The following is a 17203-nucleotide window of genomic DNA, read 5'->3' as shown; positions in this document are numbered from 1 at the left end:
TATACTCAGTTGCTATTTTGCCACAACCCCAGGGAAGACATTTCTTGCATTTTCTGTTTGTACTTGGTTAATATCTTAAAATGAAGAACAGAAGAAAAGAATTTCATATATTTCAATATTGCTCATAATCTCTGGGGGAAAGAGCTCTACATTCTTGATGCCTCTGCCAACATTCCCCACTGGATTTGATCTGTATTCGGTTTCCATGGGACCCACAGCACTGCTGGGCTCTGCACAGTGTCACTGCCTCTTGGAGAAAATAAGATGACAAACAGGAACACCTCCTGCCTGCCCACAAGCTCTGTGCTAGATACTCCCCTTGATCATTTTAATCAGTGGAATTAAGCCCTTGGGAGGGGGTGGGGATGGATGGATGGACATATTGTTTCCAGGAATTTAGGCTTAGGACACATTATGCTATCTTTTCAAAGATAATGAATCCTTCCTAACCTGTTCTCAGTTCTTTCCCCTGATCACACAAACCTCTTTATTTCTTATCCTAATGCTGGGTTATGGTTGTCTAAATAGCATAGCCAATTACTCTGTCTTATCCCGGCCTGGCCTTATTTAAGTCAGCAGCTGTGGGTATATGTGGTATGGGTGTATATACTCAAACCCAGGGTTTTGCACATGCTGAGCAAGCCCTCTAATATAAAGCTACATCTTCAGCCCAGAAACTAAAAAAAAAAAAAAAAAAAAAAAAGGGTTATTCTATTTCATATGTATTATATGTATTTTATATGTGTGTTTTGCCTGCACATATATGTGTGCCATGTGTATACCTAGTACCCGTAAAGTCAGAAGGGAGCATTGGATCACCTGGTTGTGAGCCACCTACTATGTGGGTGCAGAGAATAGAACCTGGATGCTCTCTGCAAGTACAGCAAGTGCTCTGAACTGCTGAGCCATCTCTCCAGCCCAACCCCAGCATCTTTTTTAACAAAGGACCCAAAAGAAGATCAAATATCCCTTAGGAAGTGATGGGCTATAGGCAAAGCAAACAAGATAGACTTGAACTGACAGAATGCTAGAGGTCTATGAGAACTTAGGTTTGAGTGTTGGTTGTTCTTGATGTTTTCTTCATGAAACACAAATAATACATCAAGAAAAGTAGTCCAGAGACTGCCATTGACCCTAGCTTCCCTGTTTACATGAACTTTCCTTCTAAATAATGTTGTCTTTTTGAAAAGGACATTCTGAACTGTGCTTTGAGCCTGAGCCCCTGTTTGGACTCATGGTTCCGAGATTCCAGGTTCTGGGAGGTCCTGGACCTGGATGTCCTCTTACTTTCCTTCTCACACACAGTAGGTTCACTGAAGAACAGACAAGGAGCTAGCATATCACCACAGGGGAGGTCAAGACAATGCATGGGGGTAGCCATGGGCTCCTGGGTCTGGGCTTTTCTCTCTGAGCAGCCTCCTGCCTGTTGTGTCCACAGGAGAATTCTTTTGGCTGGAGCCAAAGAATGCGTTTGAGAATTTCCAAGAACCTGACATCGGCCTCGTCGCTCTGGCGTTCCTCCAGGGCTCCTTTGCCTATGGAGGCTGGAACTTCCTTAATTATGTGACTGAGGAGCTTGTGGATCCTTACAAGTGAGTCAAATGAGTCTAGCTCTTCAGTTCACCCTTAGACCACACGATATCCACCTCTGGAAAAAGGGTCACTTCTTGCCGCTATCCAGGACGTGTCCTGATCTACTGTGAGGCGACAGCTGATATCCCAGGAATTTGAAGCATTTACCATCCACCTTGTTAAGAGAAGGGGAAGGATCCTATGACTGTCCCAGGGCAAGTGAACAATCAAGAGCTGTGCAGGACAGTGTGACTGTATTGAAGGAGCTGTCCTGGGAAGTCTCGGCATTTTATCTGTTTGGGGCCAGGCCCAGCCTTATATCTTAAGACAGCAGGAAGGGTGCATGGTCCAGATCTGAGTCAAGAGATGATAATCATGTGAAACATATTTCCAGGCCTAAACTGTTCCATTTCCTCTAAGGTATCCTGTCCCACCTGAGTGAAAACCTACCTCCCAAATAGAGGAACAGTTCAGACACTGCAAGTCTAGGCTCCTGAAGTTCTCCGGAACATCCCTGGTACAGGCTTCCCTCTGACCTCCTCTCCCTCTACAGGAACCTTCCCAGAGCCATCTTCATCTCCATCCCACTGGTCACATTTGTGTACGTCTTTGCTAATGTTGCATATGTCACTGCAATGTCCCCCCAGGAGCTGCTGGCCTCAAATGCAGTTGCTGTGGTAAGAAATCACTCAGGGTCCCTGACCCAGAATGCCACTGTGGATCTGCCTGTTTAGCCCACTTGCTTTTCCCTGATCCAGGGCCTCATGGAATGGGAAGTCATCCCACCTCCTCAGGCTGAAATCTGCAAGTGTCCTCTGCAGGGTAGCTTCCAAGTGCCCAGGAGCAGACTAATGGCTGGGTTAGTTAAAACCAGCTACCATGGCTGCCTGGGAGTTGCCAGAGTCTATATGGCCTTTGGTATTAAAATATCCAATGTTTTATAGGACAAGTTCACTGTCTTGTGTAAGCTTGCAGATTATGTAAGACAGACTGGTCCACACAGAAACGTGTGCTGTACAAGACACACTAATTCTCTTGGTTCTTCTTTTCTTTCTCTGGGAATCATCCAAACTCAGGCAAACTGATTGCTCTCATCAGAAAAAGTTGGGTATTGAAGAGCCAAGGATGTGATTCTGTAGTAAAGTGCAAAGCCCTGTGTTCCATCCACACATACATATGCACACATAGACACCACACACACATGCACACACATACACATAGACACACCTACACATGCATATGAATACACATAGATACACACACACACACACAGACATGCCAGTAAATGGTTTAGAAATCAGAGTGATTCATGCCCTTTGGCCAAGGAGATCACAGAACACCTGCTACCTGAGACCTGGGAGCCGTACTGTACCTTCACCTCAGACCAAACACCATCATGACATGTCTCATCTTTGAAAATAAATATGCCCTGCCATGTCCTGTGGCCACCTCCTCCTAAAACCAGCAGCCTCCAGGCATAGCAGGACATCTGTTCTACACATCACCTCCCCAGGCTTGTGCTATAAGCATGACTCAGAGAGTCTAGAAAGGGCTTGTCCCTAAACTATATACATACATGTATATGCATGTGAAGTCTCATCCATAAATTCGCAGCCACTTCTTTCTCAGCTAAAGAAATAGCCAGTTGTTTTGAGCGGTGGTGGCACATGCCTTTCATCCCAGCACCCAGGAGACAGGCAAGCAGATGCAGATCTCTGAGTTGGGGCCAGCCTGGTCTACAAAGTAAGTTCCAGGACAGCCAGGGCTACACAAAGAAGACCTATGTCAAAAGCAAAAGAAAAAGAAATAGCCAGTCCTTATTTTCCTACCATCACAATCTGCTTCTGTGAATTTAGAAAGTCTGACTAGGGTTCATTTCTATTTTATACATGGGAAACTAAAGCCTGACAGTAACAAACCCAGGACTGAGACAATAGCTCAGTGGCAGAGCATGTGCCTCAGGCAAGCAAGACTCCAGGCTTGATCCTAGCACTGAAAAGCATAAATAAGCCTTATTGATAAGACTTGTTGAAGGAAGGAGTAGTATCTGAATCTGACTACAAGTCCATGAATCTCCCTGTGTAGAGACATCTGTAGTGTGTACAAGGTGGACTTACAGCACCTGGCTTCCCCTCCTGACCCCCCCATTTCCCCTACTGTACAGTCTGAGGTAAGCTATAGGTCACTAAGTGCCTCGGTTTCTTCATTCATAAGCAAGGATAACTGTTAGCTCATGACTGTTATCACCACCATATGCTGCCCCCTCAGCGAGTTAACCTACAGCATGTGTGTTTGATGTGTAGCTGTCCCTGTGGCATAGTAGTCTAGGCCCAGGCTCTCAAGATTAACCAGAGAGAATCAGCAGGGTAGATGGGAGACAGGCACTCCGAAAGTGAAGAACAGACTGGAATGGGGGTTTCACCTCTTTGTCTCCACTCATTTCTTGTTTTCTCTCCCAGACTTTTGGAGAGAAGCTCCTCGGGGTCATGGCCTGGATCATGCCCATTTCTGTTGCCCTGTCCACATTCGGTGGAGTCAACGGCTCCCTCTTCACCTCCTCCCGGTGAGTGCTTGCCTTCCGGGCCACTTTTCTGTCCACATTGCTCTGTGTGTATCTGATGGACTTGTCTGTCAGCAGGGTTCTGTGCAACCTCCTGAGTGGTGGCTTTGTGGGCGTATGCATGTCAGTGTGGGTGCTAAGGAGAACCTTGCTGCTTTTGGGGTGACCTATGATACCGGGCATGGAAGGAAGCCCACCTTGCTTTGGAAGAAACAGAGCTATGGTTGGCAGTAGGATAGTATCTTGGCTACATTCCTAAAGTCCCTTTTCCCCCTTGTGTGGACACGGGCTACTACCAGCCAGAGAGAGACCCTACTTGAAAGAAACCAAGAAGGATTCTTGTGCCTGAAACCTCTAGCTCTGGCCTCTCATGAATGTCTGGAGCCAGACTCTACCTGGGAGAGATCCCTTTGAGTGTCCTGAGAAGGCAGGACTACTTTCTACTCAAGAGGCAGCTAATGCCGGGCAGTAGTGGCACATGCCTTCAATTCCAGCACTTGGGAGGCAGAGGCAGGTGAATTTCTGAGTTTGAGGCCAGCCTGGTCTACAGAGTGTGTTCCAGGACAGCTAGGGCTACACAGAGAAACCCTGTCTCAAAAAACCAAAAAAAAAAAAAAAGAAGAAGAAGAAGAAGAAAGAAAGAAAGAAAGAAAGAGAGAAAGAGAGAGAGAGAAAGAGAGAGAGAAAAAAAGGGACAGCTACTATGGGAGGCCACAGGCTTAAGAAGGGAGGAATAGAATGGAAACTTTTGTCAGTGCGAGAGCCAGTAGCCACAACTCCAACTCGAATTCCTTGGGAAGCCAGAAGTATGAGTTGGCCCTGGAGCCTTGTCCCATCTACCCAGGGATCAAGCCCTTCCTTTATGTCCCTTCCTGCCATCTATAGAATGGACTTCTGGATGTGGAAAGGTTACCATTTGTATGGCCCATAGGGTTTCTGTGCCCTAGAAGCCCGGTCCTATTCAAAGGACGAATCTGTTTTCCCATGCCACCAGACACATCACAGAGAAATTCCAGTGAGATGAAAAAGACTGCCATGTTCCCAGGATCCAGAGCAGTCAAGAGGGAGTGTGGGTGTCACCTATGACAGAGGAGAACATACACTCACCCGTAGCAACCTCGTGTGCGTGTTACACAGGAGCCGTGGCCACCTGGAGGCCCTAGCAGAGGGCAAGCGGTGAAGAACCTTGACCCATGAGACTCCCTGAGATCTGTTGGAGGAGAGTGGCTGGCTACAGTCACTTTAGTTTGGGGTTTGTCCCTCAGGCAGGCCACAGAGTGGTCTGCGTGCATGCAGCATAGTTATGTGTGCATGCAGGAGATGCCAGGGGTGTGGCCTCCCCTCCAAGCCACCTCAACTCACCTACTACTCTCTTCTGTCCTTCCTTTCTTTCATTATTTTTTGTCCCCAAATTTGAACCAGATGGTCCTTGCTGTGCAGGCTGGGTGTGTGTGTGTGTGTGTGCATGTGTGCATGCGTGTGTGCGTGCGTGTGTGTGTGTGTGTGTGTGTGTGTCTTAGCGCCATCATATTGTCCATTGTCCACTAGTTGGGACTGTTTCTTGTGACATGGGGCTGTTCGACCTGGATAGCTATACTTGGTCCTGGGTGTATGTGGAGGACATGCATGAGAGCCTGACTATGTGCATGAAGAAGCCCACAGAGTCCCCCCAGGCTCTAGTGCATGAAGCTGTGCTGGCTGGAAAGGACCTTAGCATGAAGAAGAAAGGGGCTGCATGTGTCTGCATGAAACCAGGGAGGCTGGCCTGAGTGGCTCATGGTGACACTGCTTATGAGTACTTGGAGTCGCAGCGTCCTCCCGCACTGCTGAGCTGCGGCCGTTACCGCATTCCCATATCTACAAAGCAAGTTCTCTTAGGCCAGGCGTGGGAGCATATACCTCCCATCTCAGTCCTCAGAAGGCTAGACCAAGAAGGCTGAGACTTCCAGGCCAGCCTGGGCTACAGATAGCAAAAGCCTGTGCACTGTCACGCTGTCACTTTCCTCTCATCCATTTGGTGGCTCAGCAGGTAAAGGTGATCTGCATTTGACCTCAGGAGCCCAATTCACACGGTGGCAGAAGGGAACTGGCTCACACGAGTTATCTTTTGACCTCCACGAGTATGTCACAGATAGCACATACACACACACACAAACAAATATGTAAATACACAAATGAAGTTAAACATTTTAAAGAAAACATTATTAACACTAATATGTAATACTGCTAGCAGTTACAGAATTATTTTTGTTGGTGGTGGATTTTTTGGATTTTGTTTTGTTTTGTTTGTTTTGTTTGAGAGAGGCATAAAGAGAAAAGAAGGAAGGGGCTGCTTTCAATGTTGCTCTTTCTGTGTGTCTGGGTCTCTCGCTGTCTTCCCCACGATCTCCTTCTCTCCTAAGGGTGTATACTACCCCCATTTTTTAGACTTTTAAAAATCACTTTTTAATGTGTATGAATTTACCTCCATGTATGTCTATGAACCTTGTGTGTGCTTGGCACCCACAGAGTGGGAAGAGAGAGTCAGGTCCCCCTTCAACTGGAATTGCAAATAGTTGTGAGCCACCATGTGGGTCCTGGGAATTGAACCCAGTTCCTCTGCAAGAGCAACAAGTACTCTGAACCACTGAGCCAGGCCTCATATATTTGTGAGCCAGGGTCTCATATAAGGCTGGCCTCACATAGGAAATCCCCTCCATCAGGCTCTGAGTGCTGGGTTCTCAGGCGTGTGCTACCATGCCCAGCTTAGTTTATGGTCTGCATTTTTGTTTGATGTTGTATTGTGAGCATGTTCTCACATAATCATTTTCTTCAGAAACATGATTTTGAGGGCTGGAGAGATGGCCCAGATTCAACTCCCAGCACCCACACGGCGGCTCAACCATCTGTAACGATCTGACTCTTCTGGCCTTCACCAACACTGTTCACACATGGTACACAGACATACATTCAGACAAACACCCATACACATGAAATAAAAAGTCTAAAAATGATGATGTTTTTTTACTTCAGCATTTTCCATCTTATAGACATATCCTAATTTCTTTAACCAATGTCATCATTTTAAGCATTTAGAACACTTGTAGCTCTGCTCCTGCCAGAGCCTTTTTGTGTGTGTATATGTACCTTTCAACGCCTCTCTATTAAAGTTTTTGTTTTCTTAAGAAGGCTTCTTGGGGATAGAATAAGTATTTCTAAGGGTATAAATTTTAGACACAGTGTATATACAGTAAAATGCACAAATTTCAAATGTGATTGAGAAGTTGTGAGTTATGGACACCCAAGAAGCTACCACCCAGAACTTCTCAGTGTCCCTCAAAGGTTCCCACCTGTGTTTTTCCAGCCCATGGCCTCTCTCCGTTCTCCCTAGTCTCTGGATATGATAAGAATGCTGTTACAGCATTGTACAGGTGGCTCAGAGCTGTGTGCCAGGAAATCAATAACCCTTAAGGACAAGAAGTTTCTTATGTAAAGGAGAAATGGAGCCAGGCAGTGGGGTGGACCATAACTCCTATATTAAGGAAATAGAGGCAGGAGGAGCAGGAATCAAGGCCCATCTTGGCCACAGAGAAGTTCAGGGCCACATGGGCTGCAGGAGAATGTGTCTCAAAGAACCAAAAACAAAAAAATAAGGGCAGAGAAGCTGTTCCTGTAGCTTTGTGGACATGGGGTGGGGTGGGAGGTGGGGTGTGATTCAGAGTGACACGACAGTGACCTGAGCCAGCTACAGCATACTGTCAGTCTTCACGCGCCCCGATCTATGCACCTGTCTGTCCATTGGCTGCCTCTGGTTTGCCTGTGCCTGCATTTGTGAATGTAGGGCTAGAAAGCATCACACAAAGGCAGGTTCCTGACCAGTGGAGGGGGCTGCTGTGTGGGCCAAAGGAGGGCACAGTGAGGGACGCTTGGCTTAGTGGTTTGCAGGCTATCCCAGGCTGACCGACTTCTCTCCCTACCAGGCTGTTCTTTGCTGGAGCCAGAGAAGGCCACCTTCCCAGCGTGTTGGCCATGATCCACGTGAAGCGCTGCACCCCAATCCCAGCCCTGCTCTTCACAGTAAGGGGTCTCCCCCGCCCTGCCCCCACTGCTTCCAGCCTTGCACAGATCCTTCCTTCGCTTTGTGCTTAGTCTCGGTTGGGAGTCACACTATCTGCACACACATATCTGCCACCCTTCCCATCTGGCTCTGCATTTCATCAGGCCCTAGCTAAGTTAGCGCATGTGGCCACTGGCTTTATGAATGTCGAGGGATATAATTAGGAAAGATTCTGAGTCTCAAACACCTACAACGCTCAGGCTGACTCATTCTTCTCCTCCTATCCTGTTGGCTCAGACTGAAAAGACTTGGAATGCCAAAGCCTCCTAAAATCAAGCTCTGCCCCTGGGCTTACTGGCACCTGCTACCATGGGCACAGTCCTGAGCCTCCGCCTGTCACTGCACAGCTTACTCTTCCCCCAACCCCACCACCTTCCTGCCCAGGGTACTCTGTCAGCCTCTCGGAAAATGCCATCAAAATAATTCTAGTTCAGGGTATACCTGATAAGAAACACAGACAGGGGAAAAGTCATAAACTGAAGGTGGAAAAAAGGCAGCTTTGAACAGGGAAGGACTGGGCTTTTTAAAATAGCAGAAGCTTTTAGAACAGTGGTTCTCAACCTGTGGGTCGTGACCCCCAACGGGGTGGCAGATCAGATATCCTGAATATCAGATATTTGCATTACTATTCATAACAGTAGCAAATTACAGTTATGAAGTAGCAACAAATAATTTTTAGTAATTTATTCATTTTTATTTCCTGTGCATTTGATGTTTTACCTGCGTGTATGCCAGTGTGAGGATGTTGGGACTCCTGGGACTGGAGTCACAGGCAATTCTTAGCTGCTATGAAGGTGCTGGGAATTGAACTCAGGTCCTCTGAAAGAACAGTCTTAACTGCTGAGCCATCTCCACAGCCTACAACAAGATAATTTTATGGTTGGGTATCACCACAACATGAGGAACTGTATTAAAGGGTTGTGGCATTGGGAAGGTTGAGAATCACTGACTTAGAGGGTTGAAAGAAGGAACAAAGACTTGTCCTCGTTAATTTTTTTAAAATTAGTTTTATTTTCTTTCTGAATCTTGAATAAAACATTAAAAATTATGTTGAACCAGAAATGGTGGCACACACCTTTCATCCCAGCACTCAGGAGGCAGAGGCAGGCAGATCTCTGAGTTTGAAGCCAGCTACTTAGTAAGTCCTAGGCCAGCCTAGGCTAAGTAGAGCGACCCTGTCTCAAAACAACAACAACAACAAAAATTACTTTGATTCCCCAAGAGAGGCGATCAGAAGTCAAGGTAACAGAGCTCACTGGGAGAATTCCAGAGTGTTCAGGTGCAGCATGAAGGTCATCTTGATTGGGTAGTTGCAGAAGCAATAGAAGGAGACAGTATTTTCCATGAGTCACCTGGCTTTTCTCAGCTCTGAGTTGCGATACTACCGCTGCAAGGCAAAGACAGGGAGAATCTGACCTGGTCGCCATCAGATCTCATGGGAGGACTAAACCTTGCGTTCACTGACCTCCACAGACTATGGGGGTGGAAGGGCGTAGCTCACCCCGAGAGCACCACAGAGATGATTTTGAAGTTGGAAAGTGACTTCCATTGAGAAAACCTCATAGCACTGTTACAGGCTTAAATGAGTTTGTATTTGTAGAACGTTAAAAAAAAAAAAAAACCGACCTGCCTATGTTAGTGTTTACTCATTTTTTAAAGGGAAAAATAAAGCAGATCACTCAGCCAAGTTTGTATTTGTAGAATGTTAAAAAAAAAAAAACCGACCTGCCTATGTTAATGTTTACTTATTTTTTAAAGGGAAAAATAAAGTAGATCACTCAGCCGAGAGAAAATGATGACGAGAAGAACAAGGCTTTATTTATCAGTTAACAATCTACCTGAGGGTCAAAAGGATGAAAAGAAGTAAGTTAGCTTGAGCCATAATCAAAAGTGAAATATGGCGAGATGAGAGATGCCCAGGGCCAGCTAATACCAGCATGGCCAACCCAGGTATCCACTCTGAACGATTACTCCCATACCGGAACAGCAGTTACATACCCACATTTTATCCCCATAATAAGAAAGCAGTTCTAGCCAGATGTGGTAGCACAGGCCTTTAATCCCTGCACCCGGGAAGCAGAGGCAGCTGGATCTCTGTGAATTTGAGGCCAGCCTGGTTTATATAGCAGGTTCTAGGACAGCCAGAGCTACATAGAGAGACCTTGTCTCCAAAAAGTCAGAAAGAAGTTCCTGGCAGTAAAGGTATAGTCCATCCTGGTCTGCTCAAGGTGGCTGAGAGCCCTCCTCTTGAGATGTCCACTATAAAATAGCACACCTGGCCTGGAGGGGAAGAATAGCCCCTAACCTGTGAACATCTGGAGGAGTCCAGTCTCCCAATGCCTTCCTTCTCCTTCACCTCGACAGTGCCTCTCTACCCTGCTGATGCTGGTCACCAGTGACATGTACACACTCATCAACTATGTGGGCTTCATCAACTACCTCTTCTACGGAGTTACAGTTGCAGGGCAGATAGTCCTTCGCTGGAAGAAGCCTGATATCCCCCGCCCCATCAAGGTAAGAGGATCTGCCTTGGAAGTCCTTCCCTTTCTCTATCACATCTAGCTGCGGTGCAGACTGAACCACCATGGCTCTTGGCCATGTGTACAGGGACAATTATTTCCTTTCTTCACTCCTAAATTGCACAATATAGGTGGTTTTCAGGATTCTCTTACCTGCCCTGTTCCTCCAACATCTAGATTCACTATACTATGCCTCTATCCCAAAGTGAGTCTCCTGTCTGCGCATAGGAATTCTAGTCACTGGCAAGATGGGTCTCAAGTACCTCCTCAGTTGGTAGAGCATGAGACTCTTAATGTCAGGGTAGTGGGCTTGAGTCCCGTGTTGGGCACCAATATGTAGTCATAAATATTGAATCTCAATTAGGGATTAATCATTCAATTCTCAGATTAAAGACACAAAACTTTTATATTTATGATAAGCCTTTAACGCACTAGAGCTGGGCAGGTATCTACCCTCTAAGCTATTAGTATCTACTTCCCTATAAATAATCCCGAGTTATAACTTGTCATGTTCTACCTGGGCCTCTCTTAATTCCAATTGCCCAGCCTTCATGGCTACGTTTTCATGACTCACCTACTGCAAGGCATCTTCTCCTCTCTCCACCTTCTTCTCTTTCTTCTCCCCCATGGTCTTGCCTCAGGCCCAGGAACCAAAACCATGCCTACCTCTCTTCTGCTCAGCTATAGGCTATAGGCATCTTTTTTCAACCAATAGTTTTAAATTAAGGAGGAAGGTTACATAGTATCACTTGATATGTGTGAAGACTTCCTCATCCAAGGGGGCAACCAGACCTTGGGGGCCAGTGTTTGTTTAGAATTACAGTACATAGCAACAGACCAAACCTCAACATCTTTCTTGAAGCTTTCCAGCCTATTCCAACAGTGCTTGCTTTTCAAAGTCCCAAGACTAAATACAGGTTCAATGAACAAACAAAAAACTGATTATTATTGGTTCTTCAATTGCTCAGAACAAGATATATGCCTCTGATCTCTCAGTTCCCCTCTGACATTATCACTGTCACTTTCTCCCACTCCTAAAATACCTCCTGGAGGGAAGGGGAGCTAGATAAACTCATCTCCCTCTGAGGTAGGAAGGGAGGTAGGCAGCTGACGCAGCTGCCACTACATCAGGAAGCATCTAAGGTACCCAACACATGTGGTCAGCAAGAAGCCATGCCTGTGTAGTTGATGTTTCCTTCTGAACAAGATGCAGCCCAGGCCCTAGCCTGCCTTATTCCCTTTTGGCTTTCCTGGTCTCTCGGGACCAAGCAGTTTTCCCTCCTCCAATTGCTTGAGAGACTTAATTGAGGCTGATCCTAGTGTGGGGGCTGAGAATCGCCATGGTGTATTCAGATGAGGCCTGGCCCGGGCGTGGGTGTGAAGACAGATCCAACCAGATCCAGGTCATCTCCTTCCTCCCTCTCATCCCCCAAGGATCCCTGCAAGTGTGCTGTAATATCCTAACCAGATGCCCAGCCCCTGGCCTTCTCTGCTGCCATAGGCATTTACATGACTCAGGAGGTCTTATCTGACCTCACCTAGGAAGGGCATGAACAATAAAGATCCTTACTTCCCTTTCCCATTGCCCAATTTCACCAACATCTGCTGATGCAGCATCTATAGGGGCCTGAAGTGTCGGACACAGAGCTGGATGTAGCTCAGCCATTTCCCTCAAGGAAGAGGGTGAAGAAGAGGGAGCCCTCCTCCTGATGGATGCTAAGAGCCACATAACTCACACTGCTTCTGTGCTCTACAGGTCAGCCTGCTGTTTCCCATCATCTACTTGCTGTTCTGGGCCTTCCTGCTGATCTTCAGCCTATGGTCAGAGCCAGTAGTGTGTGGCATTGGCCTGGCCATCATGCTGACAGGAGTTCCTGTCTACTTCCTGGGAGTCTACTGGCAACACAAACCCAAGTGTTTCAATGACTTCATTGGTAAGTAGTGACCAAGAAGAGGTCTTCTTGGGAAGGTACATGTAGCAGTCTGACTGGGGAGTCATACCAGACTCAGGAAGCCAAGGTTCCCCCTTACTTGGGGGCTCACAATTCAGGGCCAGGAATGACAGGTGTCTTCCAAAGACCTCTAGGGAGAGAAGACCAGCTGGCCTCTCTACACAGACCTCAGGCAACCTACCAGCTAGCCATCAGGAACCACTATAAGGTTAGCTGGAGACCAGGATAGACTCTGGAATTGGAGGCAGGCAGTCAGTGGGCACAGAGAAAGTGCAAGGCTAGAGCCTGAGTGAACAAGAGGCAGCCCTCAGATAATGCAGGATATGGACAAGCTGGTCTCCAAAAGTCACTTGCTAATCTGAGGTAAAAGCTGAGCCAGAAGAACAGGTCAGAGTAGGGCCCGATTGGTGGGGCTGACAGCACCCTACCACTGACCCAGCTTCTGTATTGTTTCCTTCCACAGAGTCCCTAACCCTAGTGAGTCAGAAGATGTGTGTGGTCGTGTATCCCCAGGAGGGGGACTCAGGGACTGAGGAAACAGTTGATGACGTAGAGGAACAGCACAAGCCCATCTTCCAGCCGACTCCTGTCAAGGACCCAGACTCGGAGGAGCAGTCCTGAAGACTGCCAGCCTTTAACTGGCTTTCTCCCCTCATCCTTTCTGCCCTGTGTCCCTGCCTAGGTCCCCCCAACACACACACACACACACACACACACACACACATTTCTGTAAGGCAGGGGCCAGACCTGGGTGTCCACAGTGAGACATTCTAAACAAAGACCCTGACCTTTGTACCCAAAGAACCTACTTCTAGCACCACGCCCACAGTCAAGGTCAGTGCACTGGGGCCTGCACACACCCTAAGGTTTAGAGGAGAGTGGAGGTGCCATTGGTACCCTACAGGGCCCTTCCTCCTGGGCCCATGCCCCTTAGGTGCCTCTAAGAAACCTGGGTTCACTACTATTTCTTCTCCCTAACCTTGAGCCCAGGTGAAACTTCCATTGGAAAAAAGGTAGCAGCCCCAGTGAGTTAGCTGGGGAAGACACCTCAGATTGTCACCATTAACAGTCAGCCGAGAGACTCAGATGTGGCTTCATTCACCAGGGAACCAAAAGGCAGAGGGTTCACTTCTCTGCCTTCTCCACTCTGTACTACCACAACTCCACTGCCCAGCCTCCACCCACTACCCAGAAAATCCCCTTTCAGGATGCCTCCTCCCCACTGAGCTAAGGACCAAGAAGGAGGACTGTCCCACCCCCAGCTCTAAGCCAGGCTTGTGGACTATATAGGGGAAGGCTCAGACTGCAGAAGCCAAGCCCTGCCCCACCCCTGCCCCTGCCTCCTGTCCCCTTGTGGTGCCAAAGCTCCCTGAAGCCAGAAAGACTTCTTATATTCAGTCTAATAGACGTCTCTTTCTTAAGGGCAAAGTGACTCAGCTCCTCCCCGTACCCCTGTGTGAAAGAGTAGTAACCCTCTTACCCTGGCAGTTCTTCCCACCCACAGCTGTGCCTGCCTTTCTCATCCTTTCCTCCCCTGGACCTTTGTATAAAGGATTCCCAAGTCCTTCAGGCCTGAAATTAGAGTCAAACCTTAGCCTTAAGTCATCTCCCATCCAAGAACTGGGCCTAAAATGCTCCCTGTTTCTGACCTTCAGGACAGGCCTGATGTTAAATCCTTCCCTGGAAGGAAGGGTGCTTTCCCCCTTCCCAGAGGTGCTCATCTCTCACCCTGGGGAGACCACATTGTTGGTGGAGCGGGGAGAATGTTTTCTGAAGGCTAGTTCCTCTCCCCTCCCCCAAATCAAACAACCCCACCACCATTCTTCCATTCCATCTGGGACAAGATGACAGAATGCACTCACTTTGGAGACCCCAGAAAAGCCCCTTCCAGGAGAGCTGCTGGCCTGTGCTCTACAGGATGGTGACAGTGTTTGCCTTCTCCTGGCAGCCTCCACACCTGCTGTGCTTAGGACAGGATCCTTTGATCATAAGGCAGAACCCTAACCCCAGTTCCATCTACCCAAACTGGAATACCCAGGAGCCTTTTCCTGGCCCCTGCCAACAGGTCTCCCAACTTCCCACCTAGCTCACCCTACCCCTAACTGGTGAGAGGCTGGGTTTGGGCTGAATTATGGCCCTTCAGAATACAGTCCAGGCAGGCTGTGGGACCTCTGGGGGGCCAGGGACCACCCATCTACCCCTTTCCTCTCATTCCTTCAGCCTGTACCTGCCCCTCCTTGACTTATTCTCTCTCTCTCTCTTTTTTTTTTTTAAGTGGATGCCTTACTTTTTGGATAACTATTTTTGAAGCTGGTATTTCTATTTCTTTTGGATTTTTTAATGTATGGTGGTTTGGGGGCAGAGCTAGAACCTTAATAATCTGTCACTGAGTTCATTTCAGTTTTAAATGGTTTTATTGGTTTGTTTTGTGGAGTATTTTCTTTTCATGTAATAAAATTTTAAATCAAAATGAAGAGCTGGAGTTAATAACCATAATCAGTCTGAATCGGAGTCCGTGGGCATTTTTATCTAGTCCAGAATCCTTCCAGGACTGCATTCCTGAAAGCCTTGATTGTCACTTTCCAGTTGGCCTGTACCTTCTAACAACAACCGCTTGTCCATTCTGTCAATCCTGAAAGGTTGTTTGGTTCCCTCTCTGTGTGTCATCCTGCAAACAGAGTAGAAAGTAAAACTCACCACTCTCCAACGGTGAGGTGTGGGCCAGGGATCAGCACCAAGTTGAGTCAAGGGAGGCAAAGATGGAGGCGACAATCTCAACACCCGACAGGAAAAGCATGGTGGGCGGAGAGAGCCCCCGAGGGTCCAAGGAGCCTGTCCCACCCAGCTAAGCAGAATAATCGGCAGAGAGGATAATTGCTGGGAAGAAGATAAAGATGAGTAGGACTGGAAGAAAAAAGGAGTTGAGGTCACTGTGTGTGTGTGTGTGTGTGTGTGTGTGTGTGTGTGTGTGTGTCCACGGGCATGCACACAAGCACCACAGCACTTACGTAGATGTCAGAAAACACCTTGTAAGAGGTGGTTCTCTTTTTCCATCGTGTGGGTCTCAGGGATAGAATTTGGATTAAGGTTGGCAACAAGTGCTGTTTTGCTGGCCCCTAGAAACAAATTTTTTTGGATTAGTTATAAGAAACAAACACATTGGCTGGTTGTGCTGGCATGTGCCTTTAATCAGAGGCAGAGACCAGTAGATCTCTGAAGGTTCTAGGCCAGCCTGGTTCATGGTAAGTTCCAAGACAGTCAGGGGACCTTGTGGTCTTTTGGAAAGTCAATAGGACTTGCTTCTGCCCCTTCCTTTCTGGGCTGCCCTCCAAGAGCTTCTCCTGGGTCACCATCATTCCAGAGCCAGCTCTGCTGACAGACCTGAGACCTGTGTGGAAGAGGTGGGTAGACAGCAAGACACTACCCTCCACCTGGGACACCAAGGTCAGGCACCTCCGCTCTGAGTCCTGGCATTAATGCTTGTGCTTGTGGCTGTCCTTACTCCAGACAGGCTGGAAGCTTGTCATCCTCAGAGGCACTGTGCCAAGATGGCAGCCACTGAGCTGAGGGCAGCCAGCCACAGAGCAGCTGTGTACCCTCAGACAAGTAGCTTCACCTCTTTAACCTTTTTGGGTTGCTACTTGGGTAGGATTGGACTTCATCTCAATTTCTCCATCTTCTAACTAACCCTTGGTTATCCCAAAAGCAGAGGGTGACAGTCCTCTAATGGATGGCTGCCCTGCAAACCTCACACCACCTTTTTAAACCCCCATCTTCTCTCTCTGACCTCACTGAGTCTCCTCCTTGTTGCTCTCATTCCAGTGCAACCAAGCCTCTCAATTCCCTCTTATGTAATGGAGACACTTGTCTCCAGGATTCCCTCTCCCCGTATAAGGTGGCACCTGCTGGTCTTTCAGCCCGCTCAAATGGCAGCTATGGGTCTCTTTATGAATGGCATACATTGCTTCCTAGCCTGAGTCTTTTTCCTGTCTTAGTCCAGGCAGTGACTGCAGTGCTAGGAATTTCAGATGTCTTGAGTTTGAACAATATTCCTTCTTTAGACACGTTGGGAACCTTTTAGAAGTCATTAAGTCATGGCTGCTCATGTGTTTATTTTTTGCTTATGCTTTTATTCTGTGTATGTGCATAAATGTATGGAGGTCAGAAGTCTTTTCTCACCTTTCATAGCACGTTGGTCCTGGGGCCCAAACTCCAGCCAACAGCTTGGTGGTAGCCATCTTACCAGTTCACATTCATTCATTGATATACTCATGCAACAGGTCTTTCTGATTATGGTGTTCAAGGACTTCACCATATTTTACGGAAATAACAAGTTTATTACTGAATTTTGCAAGTTATCACAGATTCCAGATTATCTTTGTCTCATGTAGAGTATTTACATATGTAGTGTCACATGCCTCCAGGATGCCTTTAGTCCAAGAACTCAGTAGACAGGGTGTAGGAGATTGGTTCTAATGCTTTGATTCAATCAGGAATCTGCATG

General features: G+C 47.4%; 1 protein-coding gene across 2 annotated transcripts in view; it reads left to right on the top strand.

Moving 5' to 3' along the window:
• Positions 1-15173, top strand: part of Slc7a8 (solute carrier family 7 member 8) — a 58758-nt gene extending 43585 nt beyond the window's left edge. Inside the window, exons 5-11 of one of the 2 annotated variants that reach the window (XM_028788546.1) lie at positions 1439-1592; positions 2126-2249; positions 4032-4135; positions 8092-8188; positions 10593-10742; positions 12504-12681; positions 13163-15173. In XM_028788546.1, the coding sequence (XP_028644379.1) occupies positions 1439-1592; positions 2126-2249; positions 4032-4135; positions 8092-8188; positions 10593-10742; positions 12504-12681; positions 13163-13320 (965 nt within the window). In that variant the 3' untranslated portion in view covers positions 13321-15173. The remainder of the gene's footprint in view (positions 1-1438; positions 1593-2125; positions 2250-4031; positions 4136-8091; positions 8189-10592; positions 10743-12503; positions 12682-13162) is intronic. The other variant, XM_028788547.1, reaches the window with a different exon arrangement.
• Positions 15174-17203: the final 2030 nt, after the last annotated feature.

The sequence above is a fragment of the Grammomys surdaster genome, unplaced genomic scaffold (genome assembly GCF_004785775.1).
Source record: "Grammomys surdaster isolate TR1022 unplaced genomic scaffold, NIH_TR_1.0 125750, whole genome shotgun sequence".
Taxonomy (NCBI): Eukaryota; Metazoa; Chordata; class Mammalia; order Rodentia; family Muridae; genus Grammomys; species Grammomys surdaster.
The sequence above is the reverse complement of the archived record's forward strand: the minus strand, read 5'-3'. Positions and strand labels throughout refer to the sequence as shown.